Below are 20,545 nucleotides of genomic sequence, written 5' to 3' on the forward strand. Positions count from 1 at the left end.
ATGAAATTATAGAATTTCATATTTTTCCATTCTCTTTCACACAATGCAAAAGCAAGGAGAGCAAATGTCCTCCTCCTCTCTTCCCCATAGGGAACCAGAAGGCATCCAACGGACAGTGTAACCTTCTCTGAAAATTGGCTGTAAACGTAGACAATCACTTTACTGTGGGGTCGTACGCCAACTGGATTGAGCAAAAGAGCAAGGCATGGATGCTGAGATCAGTGAGGATCACAGGTCGTCTCCAATGTCATTAGCTGCCTTCTGCTAAGGTTCAGTACAACTGAGTATGTTATGCTGGCAAAAGGAATAAATGACAATCTCTGGGGCGGTATTCTCGGGGAATAACTTTCAGCGATTATTTCACTCTCGAAAAATTTTGTGAGACTCAACCCATGAGATCAACAGGAGCTTCCTTCTCACGTTTCCCCTGACCTTTGTGCGTATGCATCTAATGTTTATCTTGAAAAAGCTTGCATAAGTAAAACTTTCTCCGAAAGTTATAGTCTGAGAACACGTCCCCTGAGCAAAGTCATCAACTGCTGATTGGCAAAGGCTGCATGGCGAACCAAGAGGCTGTACTTGACGTGATTACAGTGGAATCTCGATGATACGAACACGGCTAATACGAATTTCTGGATGATACGAATTTTTCCATGGTCCCGGCCGTGCCCCATTACTTTGCAACGTGCTAGAGAATGGTTGTTACGAATCGATTTTCGACCCGCGTCGGTTGATACGAATAAATGCCGCCCCACCCCGGCCGCGAAAGAGAACAGCGCGCAGTCACGTGCTTTCTCCCTTTCTCTTTTGGTGCGTAGGCATGGACACGGCGCCGGACAGCGTGGAGGCCGCGACTGGGCGCCAAGAGTTTGAAGCAGTGACGCTTTTGTTGCTTTTGTGCTTTTCCTCCTTTTCGGCGGCCGCCCATCGGACGGAGTGGCTGCTGTGCTTTGGGCCGCGTTCTTTGTGTTTGCGCCAATTTGCCTAGTCACAGCGAGCTATGTCTACCGAGATACGATCTCGGCTGATTTGCGCGGCCGTACGCCGAAGCGCGGGAGCCTCCGTTGGCGCGTCTTCCGTCGACTGTGTTATCGGTGCCGATGGCACAGGGTGATTGTCGGTTTCGCTGCTGGAGTCACACGGTGCAAGATAGCGCGGCACGTAATCAACGGTGCAAGGTAGCGTGGCACGTTCAGTCGGGTGCTCCTCCACTTCTCCCGCTAATCGCCGTATTTTTCTTGCCGTAGGAGGCTTGCGCTTCCGTATTCCGAAGGCGTGCTTCGTCCAAAATTTCTTCTCCAACGAGCGATGATCCATCACTAACCTGGGAGCTCTCAGTAATCCGAATTCTGCGTGTCAAGTGAAGACGCTGGCGTGGTTTATGAAGCAGACAACTGCGGTTGCCATCTTGCCCCTGCCACAGCAGCAACCAATGGAGAGACGCCTTTCAGCACGGCAGCCAATCGGAGGCCCGCTTTCATCAGAGGGCCTGTGTGACTACCTATTGCAGACCCGCGCTTCTTTTGTGTTTGTGTGTTTGTTACAAGATGGCGACGACGAACGAATTGAGAAGCGGAACGGCGAAACTTTGAGCTTTCAAACGATACCAAGATGGCGGCGCTCGGTGGCGGGAAATACGAGATATGTCTCCGTGAATTGCGGCAATTTTGCACGATTTAAAGCTGTTTTCTCGCCCTATGCACTGACGAATAAATCTTTTTTGGGCACTTTTAGTGCGTTTTCAGCCAAAGCATTTTGATACAGCGTAGATTAGGCATTGCAGATACCGAAACGCGTTGTTTTCACAAATCAATTTTTCTCGCGATTTTCGCGATCTGATCCCCTCATCCCCCCATAATTTAGCTAGTTTTAATTGTGTTTCGATGATTCGAATTTCGGCTAATACCAGTGGCGTAGCCAAGGGGGGGGTTCGGGGGGTTCAAACCCCCCCCGAAATTTTTTGCACCCCCCCCCCCCACTAACCCACCCTTTTCTCTCGTCGCTTCGCGCTGACATATTTCAAGAAACCGGTGCTACTTTCACACTTTCATTCCTGGGCGCTTCCGTTTGGGTTGGTAATTTACAGCGAATCATGTCTGCATATGGAAAAAAACTGTCACGGTGTTTGTCAAGGCCTTGACACTCTGTGAGGTTTTGGGCGCGAATGTGGCGTCCGCATTCTGAAACAACAAATGCGCAACAAATGCGCAACAAATGAAGCAACAAATGCGGCAGCCGCATTTTAGATGAAGGCGAAAATGCTCGAGGCCCGTTTACTTAGATTTAGGTGCACGTTAAAGTACCCAGGTGGTCGAAATTTCCGGTATACATTTCCGCCGCTTCCCTTCAGGTGCCGGTTAGGCCGCGTTCGCGTAGGAACTTGGTCTCGAAGCTGTCGGAAGCGGCAAAATGTTGGAAAAATCCGCCCGCCTAAGCGGCAAAACAGGCAGAAAAACAGGCGGCGAGCCAAATTGGTCTCGGACCGATTTTTTCGCCATGGCGAAGCGGAAACGCGGCGGAAAGTCGTTCTGCTCGTCCGGAAGCTACACTAGCATGTAAACTTCCGGTCGTAACATTGAACATGGCACCAAAAGTGTAGGCTGTAATGCTGATCGACGCGATCAAGAACCACCCCTTCCTCTACGACAAGAGTGGCACTCAAACGTACTGTCAGCAATACTCGCGATAGTATTCAACGTCGCGCGACAGGAGGTGCGGCAACGAAGCCTTGGCGTGACCCAACTTCTTACACTTTTGCAAAGCCAGGCGAACCCACCACTGCCGTTTCCGAGGTTTTCTTGTCTTCCGTTTATTCATTGTCGATTTCTAGAAAACAAGTAGGTAGAAGTATAAAAGCCATTTCTTCTTCCACTTCCATGGAAGACAATAGTTAGGCAGATTCCTCGTTGGCGCTCCATGATTCTCCTCGCACGTGCACGGTATGTTGCAGAAGTCGCAGGGTGCTTTTCTCGTCGCGACGATAGATTGGGAGCGTAGGTCTCACGTAGGACGCGCAGGCTTCGGCGAGCCTCAACACAAGGGCCAGCCCGGGTTTTAGCTTTGGTGTTCCCGTTGCCGCTTTCGTGTCCTGGAGGCGCCGAAAATAATACGAAATGATGAAATGTTATTACAACTTGTAAATAAAAGCTATTAAAGAAATATAATCACGCCTATAGGCAGCAACCTGTGACACAGCGCTACCGCGCCCGTGTGAGAAGAATGACAGAACGCCAACGAGGAATTTACCGAAGGTCGCAGATGACACGCGAACTTGCGCAAGATGATCACTTTTGATGACGGGTGGGTCAGTGAATGAACATACCGCTCGAAATAATGCGATAATGAGCGCCACCACGCCGACAAACGTACGCAGACTAGATGGATGTGGACGAAAGCGGCAGCGCGGCCGCGGTGGTAGCAAAACAAATGTGAACTTGGACATGCGCGGAAAAGATTTTCCGGCCGCTTTGGCCTCTCCACCCGCTTGCCGCTTGCCAAATGTGAACGTAGCCATAGTCTGCAGCGCAAAACGTCTCTCGTTTGCGATTGCGCCCCTACAGAAGGCTGGTAGTTACTGTTGTGTTGCTGAATCCCAAACCAGCAATTATGAAAGGCTGGTAGTTGCTGTTGTGTTGTGGAATCCCAAACCAGCAATGTACACACGAAAGGGTTGATGCCAGCAGTTAGTCCACCGATTCGCAACAGAATGCACGAAACAGACAGCCGACAAGCATGGATTACTGCTGTGCGCAGTACAGCGTAAGTAAACTGTTGTTGCAGGCGCTGACAGTTCTCGTCGGAGTTCACGCGTCCTGAGAAATTGATTATTTGCACTATGCACTGAACAAGACCGGAGTTCATTCCTGCATCACTAGTACACCAATCAGTCGAGATTCTGTGAGGTACAAGGCCACTTCCTGTTTGCACCGGCCTAAGTGAAGCAGAAATGACTCGCACGCACTACTTAAAATGCGTACACATGCCATAACTATGCAGTGCGGTGAAATATTCTGTACAATTCTGAATCTGTTGACGTAAAGGCAAATGACGGCTGCACGCTCGCACACAGCGGAAGACACAGCGGCCCATGCACTTGCCACAGGAAATGCAAGGTGACGAAAGCTTCGTAAAAACAGCATTACTCGTTTTTGCGCGTGTTTAAGTTTTCTAGCGCAAAGACGCAGCGAACAAGCTATTGCTATGGGAGTAACACGTGCATTTTCACATGTATAGCCGTCCTTGACCTGTGAAACGCACTTCGCCCCGCGAGGACGACGCCATCTACGCTTAACGGAGATTAACAATTAATGATGTCTTCTCCGATCGGGCGGGTCGTCTCAATGATGCGTTTTCGAAGACTGGTCCATTCAGTGGCGCGATGAGAGACGGTTGCTCCAAACGCCCACTGTACCTGTCGTACTTACTGTATTTTACTGAGCTTACATTACTTTTTACTTAATTTCTTCACAAGCACACAGTGCCACACACACACGCGAGGGGGGGGGGGGGGGTCCCATGTCTTTGATATACATGCATAGAGTGTGCTTAAACTACCGATACTTATTATCGATCACGTCACGTAGTCGAAAGCAGACGCTTGCCCCCCCCCCCCCCCCCGGTCGGGCCGATGAACCCCCCCCCGAAAAAAATTTCTGGCTACGCCCCTGGCTAATACGAATACTATTCGTGACCCCGTGAGATTCGTATCATCGAGATTCCACTGTAGTCACTTACCCGACACACTGGTAGTGCCGAAAGGTGCTGGCTGCTTTGTGGCATGTCAATCCTAGCTGGATTGCGCCCGGGTAGTCCTCCTCCTGCACCAAAAGAACAGAGTATACCGTCGTTCAAATGTGAAGCACACAGAGCAGGAGCTGAGCTGTGCCTAATAACATATGCCGAACATTGCACACAGCAAGTGAACAGCATAAAAGTCAATATTGGAGGGCTTTGGCATTCTATTGTGGAGCCGGCATGAAGAGATTTATTGAAGCCAACCAGCCATGACATCAATGGTATCTGGAAGCTGTATTTAGATGCAGCTGCTCAGGCAGGGCATGCTGGCGTGTTCTTCATCTTATGCTACATGCTAATGAGCCTTCATCACCAGCACTGGAGGTGACAGTTACATCATCATCACTACCATCTCTTCCGTGTACCAGCTTTGCCTGTCTCAGCTAAGGTCACAGCCCTCATCTATCTGGCACTGCTTAGCTAGCATGCGAAATGCTGGCAGGCAGTAAAGACAGAATCAGTGGTGATAGAGCAGGCAATCTAAAGCTTTCTACTGTATAACATAGGAGGCACAGCAGAAAATCACACGCACTAATTCCTCACTTTGTTGCAGGCAAAGCAGATAAATTCAGTCATTTAGTATTCATTTTCGAAATACCAGCATATTACTTGTTTGCAGAAATATGTGCAGAAAATTTCGATGCCTGTTTTCACATGCGATGTACATCACAGACATACACACTGATAGTTTCACCTAATTTTATTTCCTTACATCGTCTGCATGATCAGACTAATTCAGACATCTCATGGCATAGTGGTAGTGTAAGCTCAATAAAATTTTTTTGGAAGTTTTGGCCCAACATTGCATTTTGCTAAGCTTTTGCGAGGACAGCACAGGTGACAGCTTTCACTGTGTCTGTAACATTAGTCAAGCAGCTGAAAATTACACATTTGCATGATCACACTACACACTGCACAATATTGCCTCTGTCTGCCATAATGGTAGCAAGTAAATTCTGGCTAGTGTCCCCGTGATATTTTCTTCAACATAACCCCACCTAGTACAGTGCTTTCTTTTTTAAGAAAGCATATACGTAGTACCTACCACAACACTATATATGTATTGTGTCTGCCTAAGATTTCTACCACGGCTTATCTCTTTTTCTTTCAGCCTTTTGTGAAACAAATAAATATGCAAAATTACCTCTTTCTTCTTGTCTGCAACACCATAGATAGCACTATTAATTTGGTATTTCCTTCTTGAAGCACACCGACCTTGATCCTCTGACACCTTGCAATTCATCCTACGACAGAATTTTCTACCAGCCATTGCTCATCTATTTCCTTTTCTTTGACTCTTTTTCCTTTGTTCAGCCTTTATTTTGACAGGTGAAACACAAGAATTTTTTTTATATGGCAAACATTAAAACAGTGTGCTTCTTCCTGTAAGCAAGACACTTTGCAATACTAAATCATTAAAGCAATTCTTACACGATTCATAATTCTGCCTTGCTTCTAGACGAATTCTATACAATTTAATACATATTTGTTATTTGACTGACAGGACATGGCTGGTGATGGTGCAATAAAATAATGACAAAATCAACTTCAGCTGACATCAGGTCAACATGCTGCATCAAAAAGGCTGATTAATGTTTCAAAGCTCCTTTGCCTGAAGCAACAGCATTTCAACAGTAGCATTTGTTTACTTTTAGCTGTCAGACATAAGGGAAATTCAGACAAATTGTTTAAATTGCCCTGTTAATGTCAACGATCAAGAAGCTACTAAGCCTCCATGCAAAAATCTGTTCGACAGTTAATGTAGTGTGCAGGGTAACTATCCCACCAATACGCTCAATGAGCACTCAGAATATTACAAGACAGCCTCACAATGTGTGCCGCTGTGCATGTTCCGTATTTTCCGGTGTATAAGTCGCACCTTTGTATAAGACACACCCCCCACTTTTTGTGACTTTCAAAGAAAGAATTTGTAAATAATACACACCTGTGTATAAACGCACCTATTTTAGCTCGGACAGCATGATCAAATGTGACAGTTCAATCCACTTACTATAACAATATTCAAGTGCCAAGAAAATCCCATTGTTATAACCTATAATTGTCATAACCGGGTTGCAAAAAAAGCAGAGAGGACAATCATTAACACATTTTGTTTATACAAAAAGAATCACAGTCAAACTCACTAATAACATTACTGGTTTTAACAACAGTGCTCTAATGCAACAACAAGCAGCTGCCCCACCCAACACTTTTGCGTCTATTCTATGGTAAGGTAAACCCTTACTAACGATGTTCCTGTGCCAGATTATTGGCTATAACAATTAAATCTGGCTACTGGGTGTTTGCACTGAAAAGAAAAGGAACGCAAAATTCAGGGGGAAAAAACGTCGCATCTCTCCGGTCTCGCTTCTACCCCTCTCGTCAACGTCGGCGAGAGGGGTGGAAGAGAGACCAGAGAAGGATGGCAAAGGCGTCCTTCTCTGCGGGGTGCACAGCACAGAAATGGGTGTAATGCATAATGCATATGCCTTGGCTGGTCTTGGCTACAAATTCAGACTTGCAAAATATGGTTAAATTTGGACAATATTTCAATTTTACAGCTTACTATTGCTGATAAAAAGGTTTTTTAAACTGCCTTCACTTTCTGTTTTTAGCGTTTTCAGAATACTACGCTAGAGGGCACAAATGCCAGCCTACAATCACAATCAAGAGGCCTAATCACAATTCATGGATTCGGATCTCGCAAGATTGCGATCACAAATGACCGTGTAGCAAGAGTCGACCTGGTTCAAGTGCAATCTTGATCGGCCCCGACTGCGATCAGAAGTGTATGTGACACCGGTATTATACATGAGAAATATATTATGTCAAACTATGTGCTATATTGTTGTTTCGAATCGCGGAGCTCCAAGAGGAGATCACCGCTTGCCATCTTTGATGTTTTACAACCTGGACCGAAAACTTCAGCTACAGACTACGAAAGAAGGTGAAATTGTTTTCACTGGTTTGTCTGGCTTTTCCGAGTGAATGACGTGGAATCGACAAAAGTTCTGTATTTGGCGTCCAAAAAACTGGAAGACGTCTTCGGTGCACCCTCATTTCTGAGGGTGATCAGGGAGTTTAGGAAAAGAGCTGGAGTTTTTGGCAGTGGTGCCAACCACCCACCAACGCGGAGACGTGACAGGAGTTCCCGCAAGGGAAGCTGCAAGGGAAGCTACATTTCTGCTAAAACCAAATACAGCATAACCATGACTGGTTAGCCACACAAGGTTAACCCTTGCCACCTGGAAATTCAGCAAGTGGGAAGAAGTGCATAGAAGATAGAAAAGAAGAAACAGTGAAAGCGAAAACAAGAAGAGTGGAGAGGGGGACAGGAAAAGGCGACTGCCACTTTCCTCCAGGTGGGTCAGTCTGGAGGTGCCATCTATGTGAAGCAGAGGCCAAAGAGGTGTGTGTTGCCTCCACTGGGGGTCCTTAAAGTTCCAAACACCTGGCATCAGCTCAACCCCCAGGATCCCCCTTTCCCTAGACACGGCTCAGCCACACACAAAATAAATGCAGGAGGGTCCATTCTCCATGTGCTCGGGTCCATGGTGTTGCCATACCCCAAATGCCTGCTGATGCAGACGCCCCTGCGGGGTACCTGACAGCTTAACCTGCTCGTACAAACAGCAATAATGCTCTTGTACATGTGCATATAAGATGTACATATAAACTTTGGCCATTTATGCCTAGCCAAATGCACAGCAAGTGAAACGGAATGAGTTTTGTGTGTAAGGAGATACAACATGCAAACTTAAGGCATCTTGGAATGGTCACTAAGATTCTCCGAATCCAAGTGGACCAATTTTGGAGTCACTCTGGGTCCAAGCAGACGATATCTTGTGCCGATCGAATGGCCAGCTGCTTTTCGGAGCAATGAGAGGAAAGAAAAGCTGAGGAGAACATCCAGTACCATGACCAGTGTCGCCGCCACCACCAGCTGCGTTTAAATGTGGAACATGGCAACGAAGGCAGCGTACGAACCAAGCAGGAGTTGCCCTTTGCCAGCACAATCACAAGAATGGGTAGAGTCTCGTGAGCAGCTACTCCGTCGGCGATACTGGAAGTGCCTTTCATCACTCTTAGGTAATCTAGAGGGGGGTCCTCCGAACGTGCCGGAGCGCCCCTTTTCAACCATCCAATCATGAACAACCTTTATGGAGCGCTCTAAAACGACCACCCGAAGATGCCATTAGTATGTGTCACACACAATGAAGTGTGCAATGTTTTATCCATAGAGTGGCACTTGCACACTGGATCCAACCGTTTCATGATTCTGGCTCTGGAAGATTTCCAAGGCTGTAGTTCCAGAGCCAAAAGCCAATTGTTAAGTGCACTGACAAGCAACATAAACACATAACAATGCTCACCTCAAGCAGTTCCCGAAGCCTGACATCAGTTTCTTGCTGAAAAGCAAAAGAGAACAAAAAGATTACATTTTTCACACTGCATTTAACTTAATATCCACTTTTTGCTAAAAAGAAGGAAAAAAAGGCACAGACTGATTTCTTGCAAAATAGCAAGTCTACGTCTGCCCATGAAAAACATTAAATGTGATAAGAACAGAAACAATCAGTAAATATTGAAGACATCCAGACTATGACTGTGCTTAACTTATCCTCACTCCATTAGAAAGCTCAGAACCAATCAAGTGTCAAACATTTAGCTAACATCATGCACATGATGTGAATTACCTATGTACTTAATTAATCACACATTACACATACAGTGTCTTTGCACCCAATTGGTTGAAAAACAAGTTCGCTGCCAAACACTTTTGTTTTTCATCTCAGGCAACACTATGCTCATTATAAGCATGCACTTGGTTTCCCACAGAGACACTCCACGTACAACACCGTATTGCAGTTTGAGCTAAGTGCTGCTATTGTTTCCCAAGAAAGTGTCAATTATGTTTCACCATAAATGTTAAAGTTCTTTTCTTATAAGAAGTCACAGTGCAGTGCTCGGTAATATGCCAATATTTGATATTTATTAACTGCATTTAGCATCAGTTTCAGCAAATGCTTCATTTGTTGCTTGCAAAAAAGTTCTGCTAACCTTGTTGGCAGGCAGATTTTGTTGTCAAATGCAATTTTCTTCCAAAAAATAATTTTCTTTAGATTTTTGTTGCAAAATTATGATTCAACATTCTAAATTCATGTGTCAAAAAATGAAGATGTTTCTCGAACTGCAATATTCAGATAGATTATTCCAATCGAGGAATTGTAGCTGTAGGGGCTTCATCTTTTTATTCATGCTCGACTGATGAGGCTCACAACCGCAAGTTTTGCCCAGATGGTGGGCTTTTCTTGTGTAACAAGAAGCGAGCACTAGCCCTGGCTGAGCTCGCACCAGCTTATTGTCGAATTTTCACCAGTGCTCCAGCAAAGGCCATGCTTCCTAGATATGAGAAGTTGACAGACGAAAAGCAGTTGTCTCGCCAAGATTATGGCAAAACCTAAAACACAGCCAAGTCTCTCAACAGCAAGATTTTGTTGGTGTGCCCGAAAACAAAGCTTCACGCGCTGTTGTGCGGATGACCATTTCTTGCCATACTACTGTTCAACAAAGGCTACAAAGGTTTTCAGGAGGTTTTAGGTGAGTTGGGCATTCATCCAACTAAGAATTTGATTGCTCTGAGCAACCAGACAGACCAGAGAAGAATAAAGATGATGTCTGCAAAACAGACAGCTAAAGTTAAATCAAAACTTCACCATGCACCAAAGAATATCCCCATGAAGGAGAAAGCTCGCAAGGGTTCCGAGGACACCACCTAGTATGCAGCGGGAGAATTTTGAAGCTTTACACCTCTTTTGTAAAGAATGTCAGCTTTCTGGCCAAACTTCGTGAAATTTGATGCTCGGCAAAGTAATAAGCATGTTGGGAAATCTTCAATTTTGTTCAATTTTTTTTGTGTGTGCAATTTTAGGTTGCTTTCACTGCTGCAAAAAAAAAATTCTTGTACTTAGAGTGATGTTCTGACAGGGGAGAAATTCCTCACTTCGCAGCAGGGAATGCACAACACATGAGAACAGTGCAATGCCTTTTTGCGGCCTAGGGGCTGACGTAGACATCGCACGGGAATGGGAGACATCATGCTGCGCTGGTACAAATCAACCCATCTTGGAGGGGAAAACTGCGTTCTGAATTTTATCCCAGCAACGTCCTACTGGTGAGGGAGGCTGCCGTGGATCTATTTTCAGTAGTCGTACGGCTCTCACGAAGCCAAGAAACTATATCGCAAGCAAAAGCAAGAGTACGTGGGGCAACCTGAATGGTGCTTTCACATCCGCCATCTTTAACAACATTATGCACACACATCATGTATGAAAAATCGAGCCAGACACATTACGATGTCTGACACTTTCGTAGCCGTTATACATTGGTTCACCAGATAATGTAGTGGTGATCCGGGATTGATGTTCTAATAATCGAGCAGGTGCAAAAATCAGTCGGCGACAGCACGTAAATAAATTCGTCTATCACTTGTCTTAGCAATGAACCATGTGGTGAGACTTGCTCACGGAAACATAAACTGTCAATTATACATGTTTTCACATTCACGTTCATTTTATTGGAATACTTCCAAAAGATTCAATACTGAAATTCAAGCCAAAGCAAATATGGAATATGATAATATTCGATCAAATATTCATAAATATTGAATATTCACACAAGCCTAGCCTATACGCAATCTGTTGTCTATTAAGAACAACATAGGCCGTTCTATAAAACTCTCCTAGGCCTGTTATGAGGCCCCAACCTTGCACAAGAAACCACACTTCACTTCCAGAAGCCAGCGAAAAATTGTTTATTTCAAGTCGGCTTTATTATTAACGAAAATGGATCTCCAAGCGCATCTCCTCTTAATAATGATTATGTTGTTCCTGGTGCCTTTAGACCAGCAGTGAAGTAGTATTTACCAATACACAATACTTTTGTGTGCGTTGGCTAAACTGCTCGCACCTGCTGCAAGTAGTCTTTTTATGCACTTTCATATCCCTCATTATTATTTCTATGTTTAAATTAAAATACAGTAGACTTCCGTTCATTCGACTCTCGTTACTTCGATATTCCGGTTCATTCGATCCCGGCCGAAAGACCTGGCCAGCGCCCATGCATTTCTATGGGCCCAAACTTTTGTTATTTTGATGCTAAAATTGGCCTTTACCAGATAATTTGAACTTGGCCAGTCAACACGCACGTGCCTGACCCCTATGATGTGCCTGACCCCTATGATGACCCTGACAGCGACCCCTTTAGTGGCAGCATCTGTCTCGGCGAAGCTTAGAGTACTGTCAAGGTGTTGCGCACATGTCTTTTCTCGTCAAAAACACCTATTTTCGACCCGCCCTAGGAAGATTTTCACGCAATAACCGTACGTCACAATGTCTGATTACATATTTACTCGATTTTAACATGTGCCCTCCTTTTTAAAACAAAAAAGAAAATTGAGCCGTAAATTGCCAGCGCGGCGCAATCGGACACGAAACCAAAACTACCTTCGCAATGGTCGCCTTCTCTACAGTATAACACGGACGTACTGCAGCGGAGCTCACTTTAATACCCGTGTGGCGAAGCTGACATTAGGAAACCGGCCGCCATTGTGCAACTATTTTTCTTGCTAAAAAATCGGGTGCGCATTAAGATTAAGAGGTTTAATGTGATTTCTACATTAGATTACTACTTTGGACACATAGAAAGTGGGCGAGCGTTTGATTCCGGGACATGTTAGAATATGACCAACAGTGCTAAATTATTCAGCAGTGTGTTTTGAAGTTTTTACTGGATCTTGTTTAATTCAACCCGCCAGATAACTTGATCAATTTCAAGGGTCCCATCAGGGTCAAATCAATGGAAGTCAACTGCAACAGTTGATTGGTGCTATTCTTTTCCTGGTTTCATTATCTGTTGCCTTCGTATGGTTGTAATTAACAAATATTGTGCTTCTCGGTTCCCCTTATTCTTCATGGCCAATGGCTGAACTCAGCATTGCAAGGTGATGCCACCCCAAATCCTGGTCACATCTAAATCTCCGGTATTCTGTAAACAGCAATGCATGTATGGACAAGCTGTTTCTTTGTCACTCTGCTGTTAATATTTTTGCGCAGTTTTGCCTTAAGCAAGTAGTACACACCTAATTGAACTGAAAAGTTTCAGTTCAATTAAAAAATACAATTCGACCTATGTTCATGTTTATACAGTATGCACATTTGATTTTGAATAAATTTTGACCTGATTTGTCAAGAAAAGAAAAAGCGCTTGTTATGCCCTTCCCCTCCCTCTCACTGACCAGAGCCTTGATGAGGTGCAGGGAGCGCAACAACCCCAGCAGCTGCTGACGCCTGCGGCAGGCAGCCAGGAGGCCCAGACTGGACACCGTCAGCTCATGCTGGCTGCACGCCAGGCTCCTGTGGTGCAGGGCCAGGAAACGGTCACGACACGTTAGTCAATCCAGCCCAAGCAATTGAACGGCTTTCACAAATAAAAAAAAAGAGTAACTGAATTATCACCAATGTTACTGCTTGAAGGTCCAATTATTATGCTACTCTAAAACTGGAACTTTTTGCGGGTGATAAACTAATTCAGTTATACCACACTGTGGGGATGCGCGACTCTCACGCGTCTCCTGTGGTCCGGCTTCACCGTGTGGCTGGGTGCCGGAGGTGGTCGTAGTGGTTGCGGCGCGTTGCGAGAGATGGTGCGAGTGTCGCGATGCTAACGCCACCGAACGGCGGGGTGACTTGGGAGAAAAAGGAAAAAGGTGCTTCCTCTTGGGCTTGGGATCGGCGGCCAACATGCTCGAACGCTTCGCGCATGTGCCGGCGCGCTTCGCGCGACCGTCACGCGAGGCTAAGAGCAGGACACCGGTATGGACGAACATGGATCGTTCGAGCGCGCCACCGTTCGCGTGACTGTACACGTGAACGACTAGGCGATGGTGTCATAGCATGGGGCGAACGTATTCGCTCGCTATCGGGTCACGGTGAGTCGGACTTCCTTGATTTGTCGCACGCCCGTGTGAATGTTCTATTGGTTGTAATTCGGCTAGTGTGCATTAGTGTATGAAAGGTGCAATAAATGCCCTTTTGATTGTTTGCACTACTGTGTTGTCGTTCCTTTGTCTCAAGAGCATGTGTGAGACCCCACAACACACAAGCTTCCTCAAAATTTGGTTAATCAGAAAAGCAGGTAATGAGTAACCAGGACAACTAACCTACACTCTTTCAATACAGGAAGGAATGACTGAAACTGTATGAACATTACTTATGGTACTCTGATTTCCTGTCATCACAGGCTACCATAAGCAACAGGTAGCTAGCACAGAATGCTTGGCCAACCAGATGCTTGACCTGCCGGAATTACTTGATCTAGTTCGCTGCTCTATAAAAAGAGATTTTAAAATACTCCCTAAAAAACTACAACACAAATTTTCAATCTTGCATTTTTGGTCCTCAATGACTGCGATCTGCTGGAGTTATGACATCGCCTCTATGCTGCAAGACCCTTTGTGTCATCACTAATGCTTCACTTAGTGCCTAGCAATGAATTGCATTTGTGTGGTCTGGTCTGCACTTCAGTCAGTCAAGGAACTTTATTGAAAGGTCCTGCGAGCTTGTGGGAAGGGAAAAAGGCCCCGCCTAGGTGAGGGCCAGGTGTTCTCGAGTCCTGGCGGCTTCCTCGGGCCGCACTTGTGCCCGCAAATTCGCATCAAACACATGGAATTCCCTAGAGGCAAGCTAAAGTGTTAATACTGCTTATTCAAAGTACGTAATTTACAGTGTGAACCGTTCCATATTGTGTTTGCTACACACATGCAATGGAATCTGTGTCAACAGCAATAGAGCTCATGATTAATGCAGAGCACATTGGGCAGTGTTTGTGTAACCAATCATGATGCCAGCCCCTCCCTTGGGCTTAGACAAAAACTGAACATTTCAAAACAATCGACACATGCCTGCATTAGCACTTGTTGATATACTCAGCCAGACTCAAGTCCGCAGTCCCTAGTAAACTTGCTATGTGAGGGCAGGTTTTTCAATGCTCGAATGAGAGATCTGATCAACAAGACGAACAGCTCACCTGCGACCTCGGACGCACACAGAGCAGGCCTCATCAAGGCTGTCCTGCAGCTCTGTGACTCGCTGGAGCTCTAGCGTATACCAGGACTGGTTCTGCAGGATCAGGTCTGATACTCGTTTGGACACCTGTAACAACATCAACATGACATGACGCGACATCGAGGTACAGAAAACCCCTTTGCAGCATCGCAAAGTCTACACGTATGAGATTGGTCAGTTTCTAAGTGAACACTGGCGGATGTGTCAATGCGAGATCACGAGAACACAAAAATCTGTGTAATCAAGTGCAGTCTTCCGAGAGCCTTGGTGTGCATTGCTCTAGATGTGATTGTACAGCGTTATTTAACCAGGCTACAGTGTTGGCGAATGAAACTAACAGAAGGAAGCGAGAGATAATTTAGGCTTATAGAGTGCCATCTGGTGCACTGAAATGTGCATCAGCACTTCATACATAGAAATAGGTGACAAGGGAATCTCATTGCAAGAACTAGATGAACAAATCAGCAGCAAGGAGTACTCATTACACAAAAGCATGCATATTATCATTTCTGTTTTCTTTTCTTTGTAGTTGTTGTTGTTCTTTGTGGGTGTGTATATATAATATATATATATATATATATATATATATATATATATATATATATATATATATACATACTGTTAAATCTCAATGTAATGGAGTTGGTAAGATCGGCAATTTACTTCGTTATATTGAAATTTGACCTCCTATGCAAATAAGAACAGTAGCCAAGGGGATTTTTGTTAAATGGAAGGGGAATGCAAATTGAGGAATCAGAAAAAATAAAATTTGGATGAGAAAAAACTACACTTTGCTGAATTTGTGAGTCAACGACGAAAGATACGGTTTCAAGTCGCGTCGACGATTTCATCACCTCAACAGTACAAAGCAATCAAAGCAGTACCACTCCGCCTTTGCGACTAATAGTGTCACCCACAGCAGGTGACATTATAATGAAAAGCGCCGGCAGCGCAGAGCGAATGCTTCGTCTGCCTCTTGCTACAATGCGTCTTTGAAACACGAGATTACGCAACCTCCAGCACTGAAAGCCTGGGAAGAAAGAGCACTGTGTCATGCCACCTCAGCTTGCCCAGTTTCTGCACACACGAAAGATTAGCTCTACAACAGGGTGCGCTGCCTGTGTATATGTGCTAAGCCATGCTGACAGCTATGGGCAGCCACAGCTGCACTAAAAAAGTAGACGTGCGCAAACCTACACGCCAATATTGTCAAGGAATGCACACAAAAGTTCATGGTGTAGCAGCTGCTCATTGTTCATATCCAATAGTGTATAGCTAAACCCACATTTGTTATAAGTGGGTTCCACTGTATTATTCGTGGGCAATTGAGGATTACTGATGCACTATTTGAATCAAAGTTTATGGGCAGCAGTATAGTGGAACCCCGATTATACGACTTTGAGAGGACCACACAAAACTATTGCATAATCCGGGCGTCGTATAATCGAAAAACTAAGAATTTCGGCAGTGACGCTGTCTTGCTCAAAACATGGGTACAGACCGCTTGAATAAGCCCACGGCACAAACCTGCACAGCTTCTGAGAAAGGTTGATTAAATTATTAAAAAATCACTGTATTTATTCGATTGTAACGCGAGTTTCTTCTTTTCATAATTTTTGTTACCTGAACTCGACCCTCGCGTTACATTCGAATAACAGCAAAATTGACCATTTTAAAACAAATATTCTACATCCCGCGATTGATAGCATTACGTTGGCAACCTGTAACTTTACGTCTTGATCCAATCCATTGACAAGCCGACTGAAGTCAGAACTTGTTTTTGGTTGGAATCGACGCCGTTTTCGCTGTGCTTGTGACTGGTTACGATGCTGCTATACCCTATGGCCTTTTGCGGTTCGACTCTGTTCATTCGCGACATTATGGCGACGCAATGCATTCGGCATCACAGACGCTTCGAGAGACGAGCAATTTTGATGGCCGGGGAGCTGGGAAAGTGCACACCGGCTCAGTGTCTTGACGTCAAGAAATCGACAATTTGCGGATGGCGGGACCAGTGGCAGGCCCACTTTAAATGCGAGGCCAGTCGGGAAGGCTCTGTGTAACATGAAGTGGCCTGGTACTGACCCCGAATGAAATGGTCGTGCGGTCTTTTAAGAAGTACTTAAATCTCAAACAAGCTCGACGGCATGGAAGATGACAATTCTCGTGCGATCACTTTTGGCAATAGTTTCACTTTTGCGAGACTCGGCTCGCACCGGCACCCTCGAAGTATACTGCTGACAGCTCTCTTGCACTAATTGCGAGCTTAGGACAGTGCCAGAAACACTTGTTGGGTACGACTTTCAGTGCCGAGTCACGCAAAATTTCGCGAAAGTGAAACTATCTACGAAAGTGATCACCACAGAAGACTGCCCAAGGAAAGCTCCGTCTTTTCTTCAGACGGCCATTATGAGTGAAGAGAATGTTTCCGAATTGCGATTCCTTGAATAAAGGTACCATTTCTCTTTTCGTTCATCTCACGTTACATTAGCGGTTTTATTTTCTTTATTTCACCTGACTGGAAAGTCGCCTCTCGCGCTACAATCGCGGTCGCGTTACATTCGGGTAAATACAGCATTGCACACCCATTGTCAGCCACCTGCAGTGTGCTTATGTGCCAGCCTGCATCTGCTTAAAATTTTTTTTCCCAGTCAGTACCAGAGAGGCATCGTACAAGGCGACTCGGCGTGAAACTGCGTCGTATAATCGAGGTTTTTATTACATTATTTCTATGGGGGTTTTCCTGGGACCAAACCAATTTGCTGTAAAATGCGGGTCATCGCATAACCGGGGGTCGTATAATCGAAGTTCCACTGTACTATGAAAAAAAAAAATGTCACAGTTTCGCCCTAAGGGCGAAGCAATCAATGCGATAGCAACACAGCGATGTGACACGAAGTAAGGTGAGCGGCTTTGGTATCAATATGAATTGTAGTAAACATGAGCTGATTAAGTAAGCAGGTGTGCTCCGGCGTAAGTAGACCGACATGAAGAGAGACTCGATGACCCCGAGAAGGCGCGTGTGAAACGGTGGTGTTGATGAGAAGCGATTCCCGTGGGCAGCGCGTGCGAAGGGACACACCTGTAGCGCTGCACTGCCGATCCGGGCAGCATTGCATGCGTAGCGTGCGTTGGAAAATGTGGCCTGACTATTACTAACTGAATGAACAAGCGTGGTGTGAGCGCGCACAAGCAAACATAAATAGATCACACTGAATGACCGCAGACAACGACTGTCAAAACGCTGGCAGCAAGCGCATATACGTCGCAGCAGGTGAAGGTACGTGCAGTCTATCGCTTCAACGGAAACTGAGCGGACGAATGCACAGCGCATAGAAAAGGTCAGAGCCATGTGGAAATAAGAGACAGTGCGGCCGGCGAGCGACAAGCGCGGTTGTTGGCAGAGTAGAAGTGCCCCCCCCCCCCGCTCCCTCCGGCGCTGCCGTCCCGCTTCCTTGCTTGCGCGTGGGAGATTGAGTGGGAAGTTCCCCTTGCGCCCGGTTGCAAGATAGGCCTTTGGTGCCGGAGCGCAGCGTTGCCCTGCCTCCCTCCCTCCCTCCCATACCCCCACGCGCGACGGTCGCATTTGCTTTCCGCCATGCATTCGCTCTCCGTGATAGCGCGCGTCCCCCGCACGCTACCGCTCGGGCAAACGGCGCGCGGCGATGATGTTATCTATACGGAACCTCACGGCGACGGCGACGCCGACGGCAGAAATCCAGTTTAAGTGTCCATATAATTGCTATCGCAATAAAATCTGAGTTATTATGAAGCCTGGGTACATATAGGGCCTGGGTACACAGGGCCTCAAACAGAGAGTTGCAGTATGAAGCGATATGTATGACAAATACAGTGTTCCCTGGTGTAGATGCTACATGCCCAAGCTGAGCAGAAATTGCGCTTTTTCACAGATTGTGCACTCTGAAAATTTTGACGCCAACTGTACAGGGTCGTCCACTTTAATGAAAAAAATGCGAGTGTGCGGCCATGCTCTGCGACATGCGACATGCGGCCGCCAAGAGAAATACTGGCGCAGGCGCGTTGAGAGCCAGAGGTGGCGACTACAGCGCATCGTCTGCTACTCTGCCGGCGTGCACAAAGCCTCGCCTGATACTGGCACCGCAGAATTGTTCGCATCACAGTGCCCAAAGACCCTTCTTTTGTGTAAACCTTCATAAAGCACAGAGTGTCTTATGGTACGTGGTACAACAAACTGCTTGAAGTGGTAAACAAGTTATATGAGAATAACAGTTCTCTTATAGAGGTGCTATTTGTTTCCACATTGGACACCATGCCATATGCATGATGGTTATGCCGATGTGCTACTTGTCTCAACTTACCTAAAGAAGTAAAAAAAAAATATCATCACTGCTCAGTCCAACTTTGATATAAGTATAAGTTGTGTTGAATAGGATAAAGCGATGCAGTCGACGAAGATTTTTCTGCGGCTAGTCAGGGACACATGTAGTGCGTGTTAACGTGTACTTGTATTTTCACACCATTTTGCCACTGAACAGAACTTATTCATCCGTTCACTAGGAAAGGGCAGTTGCGTAGCTGTAGCAGCGAAGTAATACACGTTCACAGTTTGTGATTTTACAATAAATGTATTGGCTGAGCAGGGAGAGTGTACTAAGTCAAGGAAGACAGCGAGGGAGACCAGACCTGCAAGAAGAAGGATTGACGAAAACATTGTACAAAAGGTTCATGCTATAACATGCATCTCAGCTCCTCTGACTTTCGACATGCTATAAACAGTATCACGAAAAATGCCGCCAAAATGTCCCTCATAAACACACAACACATAAAAAAGCAGGTATTGTGCGAGCACTTCTTTACTCTCTCGAGCAGTTTATTCTGCGACAGGCAATGACACCCACTGCTTTACTTACGGTGATACGAAATACTTTCATATGGGCACGCTGCACCGTGATGCAAGCAAGCTTACGACAACAGTGACATGCGGTTTCGCGTGCGCCAAGCAGTAGCAGACAACACGCTATAGGCCCTGCCTTAAGCTTTCAATGCACACGTGCAAGCTACACAGTGATTTATTAAATTAGAAATGTCACGCTTTAACACAGCAGAAATTCACATTTGTCAACGAAGAAGCTACCCGTAAGCTTTTGTGGCCGACTGTACATGTGACCGTTGCCTCTTTAATTCCAAGAAAAAGTTCTTGCAATACCACTGGCGACTGGGAAAGCTTCACATGCAATCCCCAGCCCAATTGCCACTATGCCTCTGCAATTGCCTCTGCTATGCGGTGCCTTAAAACTAGGTGGAAGAAAGGATGTGGTGTGCACTCAAAGAAACAGTTCCCACAGGTACTGACCACTGCCAGTTGTCTACGGAGGACTTTACGCACTAGCTGGATGGCAGCCAGGTCCAGTTCCTCAGGCAGCTTCTGGAAAGTGGAACCAGGGGGCACCTCCATCAGCACAATTCACAATAGCAGTCAAGATAAGCAGGAGACGGTTACAGTATTGGCGGAAAAAGAAAGCAGGGAAGAGTTGGAGCTGGGGTCGTTACAGGCGTAGGTACAATATAGAGACAGATGTTTTAAGCAGGAGAAATTATATAAAGTAGAGATAGGCAAAATAGTACTAGACTGCAATAGATGTCGT

General features: G+C 45.7%; 1 protein-coding gene across 1 annotated transcript in view; it reads right to left on the reverse strand.

The window, feature by feature from the left end:
- The window catches only part of LOC119441402 (syndetin-like), a 97,044-nt gene that overhangs the window by 68,069 nt on the left and 8,430 nt on the right, over positions 1-20,545 (reverse strand). Inside the window, exons 4-8 of the mRNA XM_037706025.2 lie at positions 20,254-20,325; positions 14,881-15,005; positions 13,091-13,208; positions 9,168-9,203; positions 4,735-4,817 (exon numbers count right to left, since the gene is read on the reverse strand). Of these exons, the coding sequence (XP_037561953.1) occupies positions 4,735-4,817; positions 9,168-9,203; positions 13,091-13,208; positions 14,881-15,005; positions 20,254-20,325 (434 nt within the window). The remainder of the gene's footprint in view (positions 1-4,734; positions 4,818-9,167; positions 9,204-13,090; positions 13,209-14,880; positions 15,006-20,253; positions 20,326-20,545) is intronic.

The sequence above is a fragment of the Dermacentor silvarum genome, chromosome 2 (assembly GCF_013339745.2).
Source record: "Dermacentor silvarum isolate Dsil-2018 chromosome 2, BIME_Dsil_1.4, whole genome shotgun sequence".
NCBI classification, from domain to species: domain Eukaryota; kingdom Metazoa; phylum Arthropoda; class Arachnida; order Ixodida; family Ixodidae; genus Dermacentor; species Dermacentor silvarum.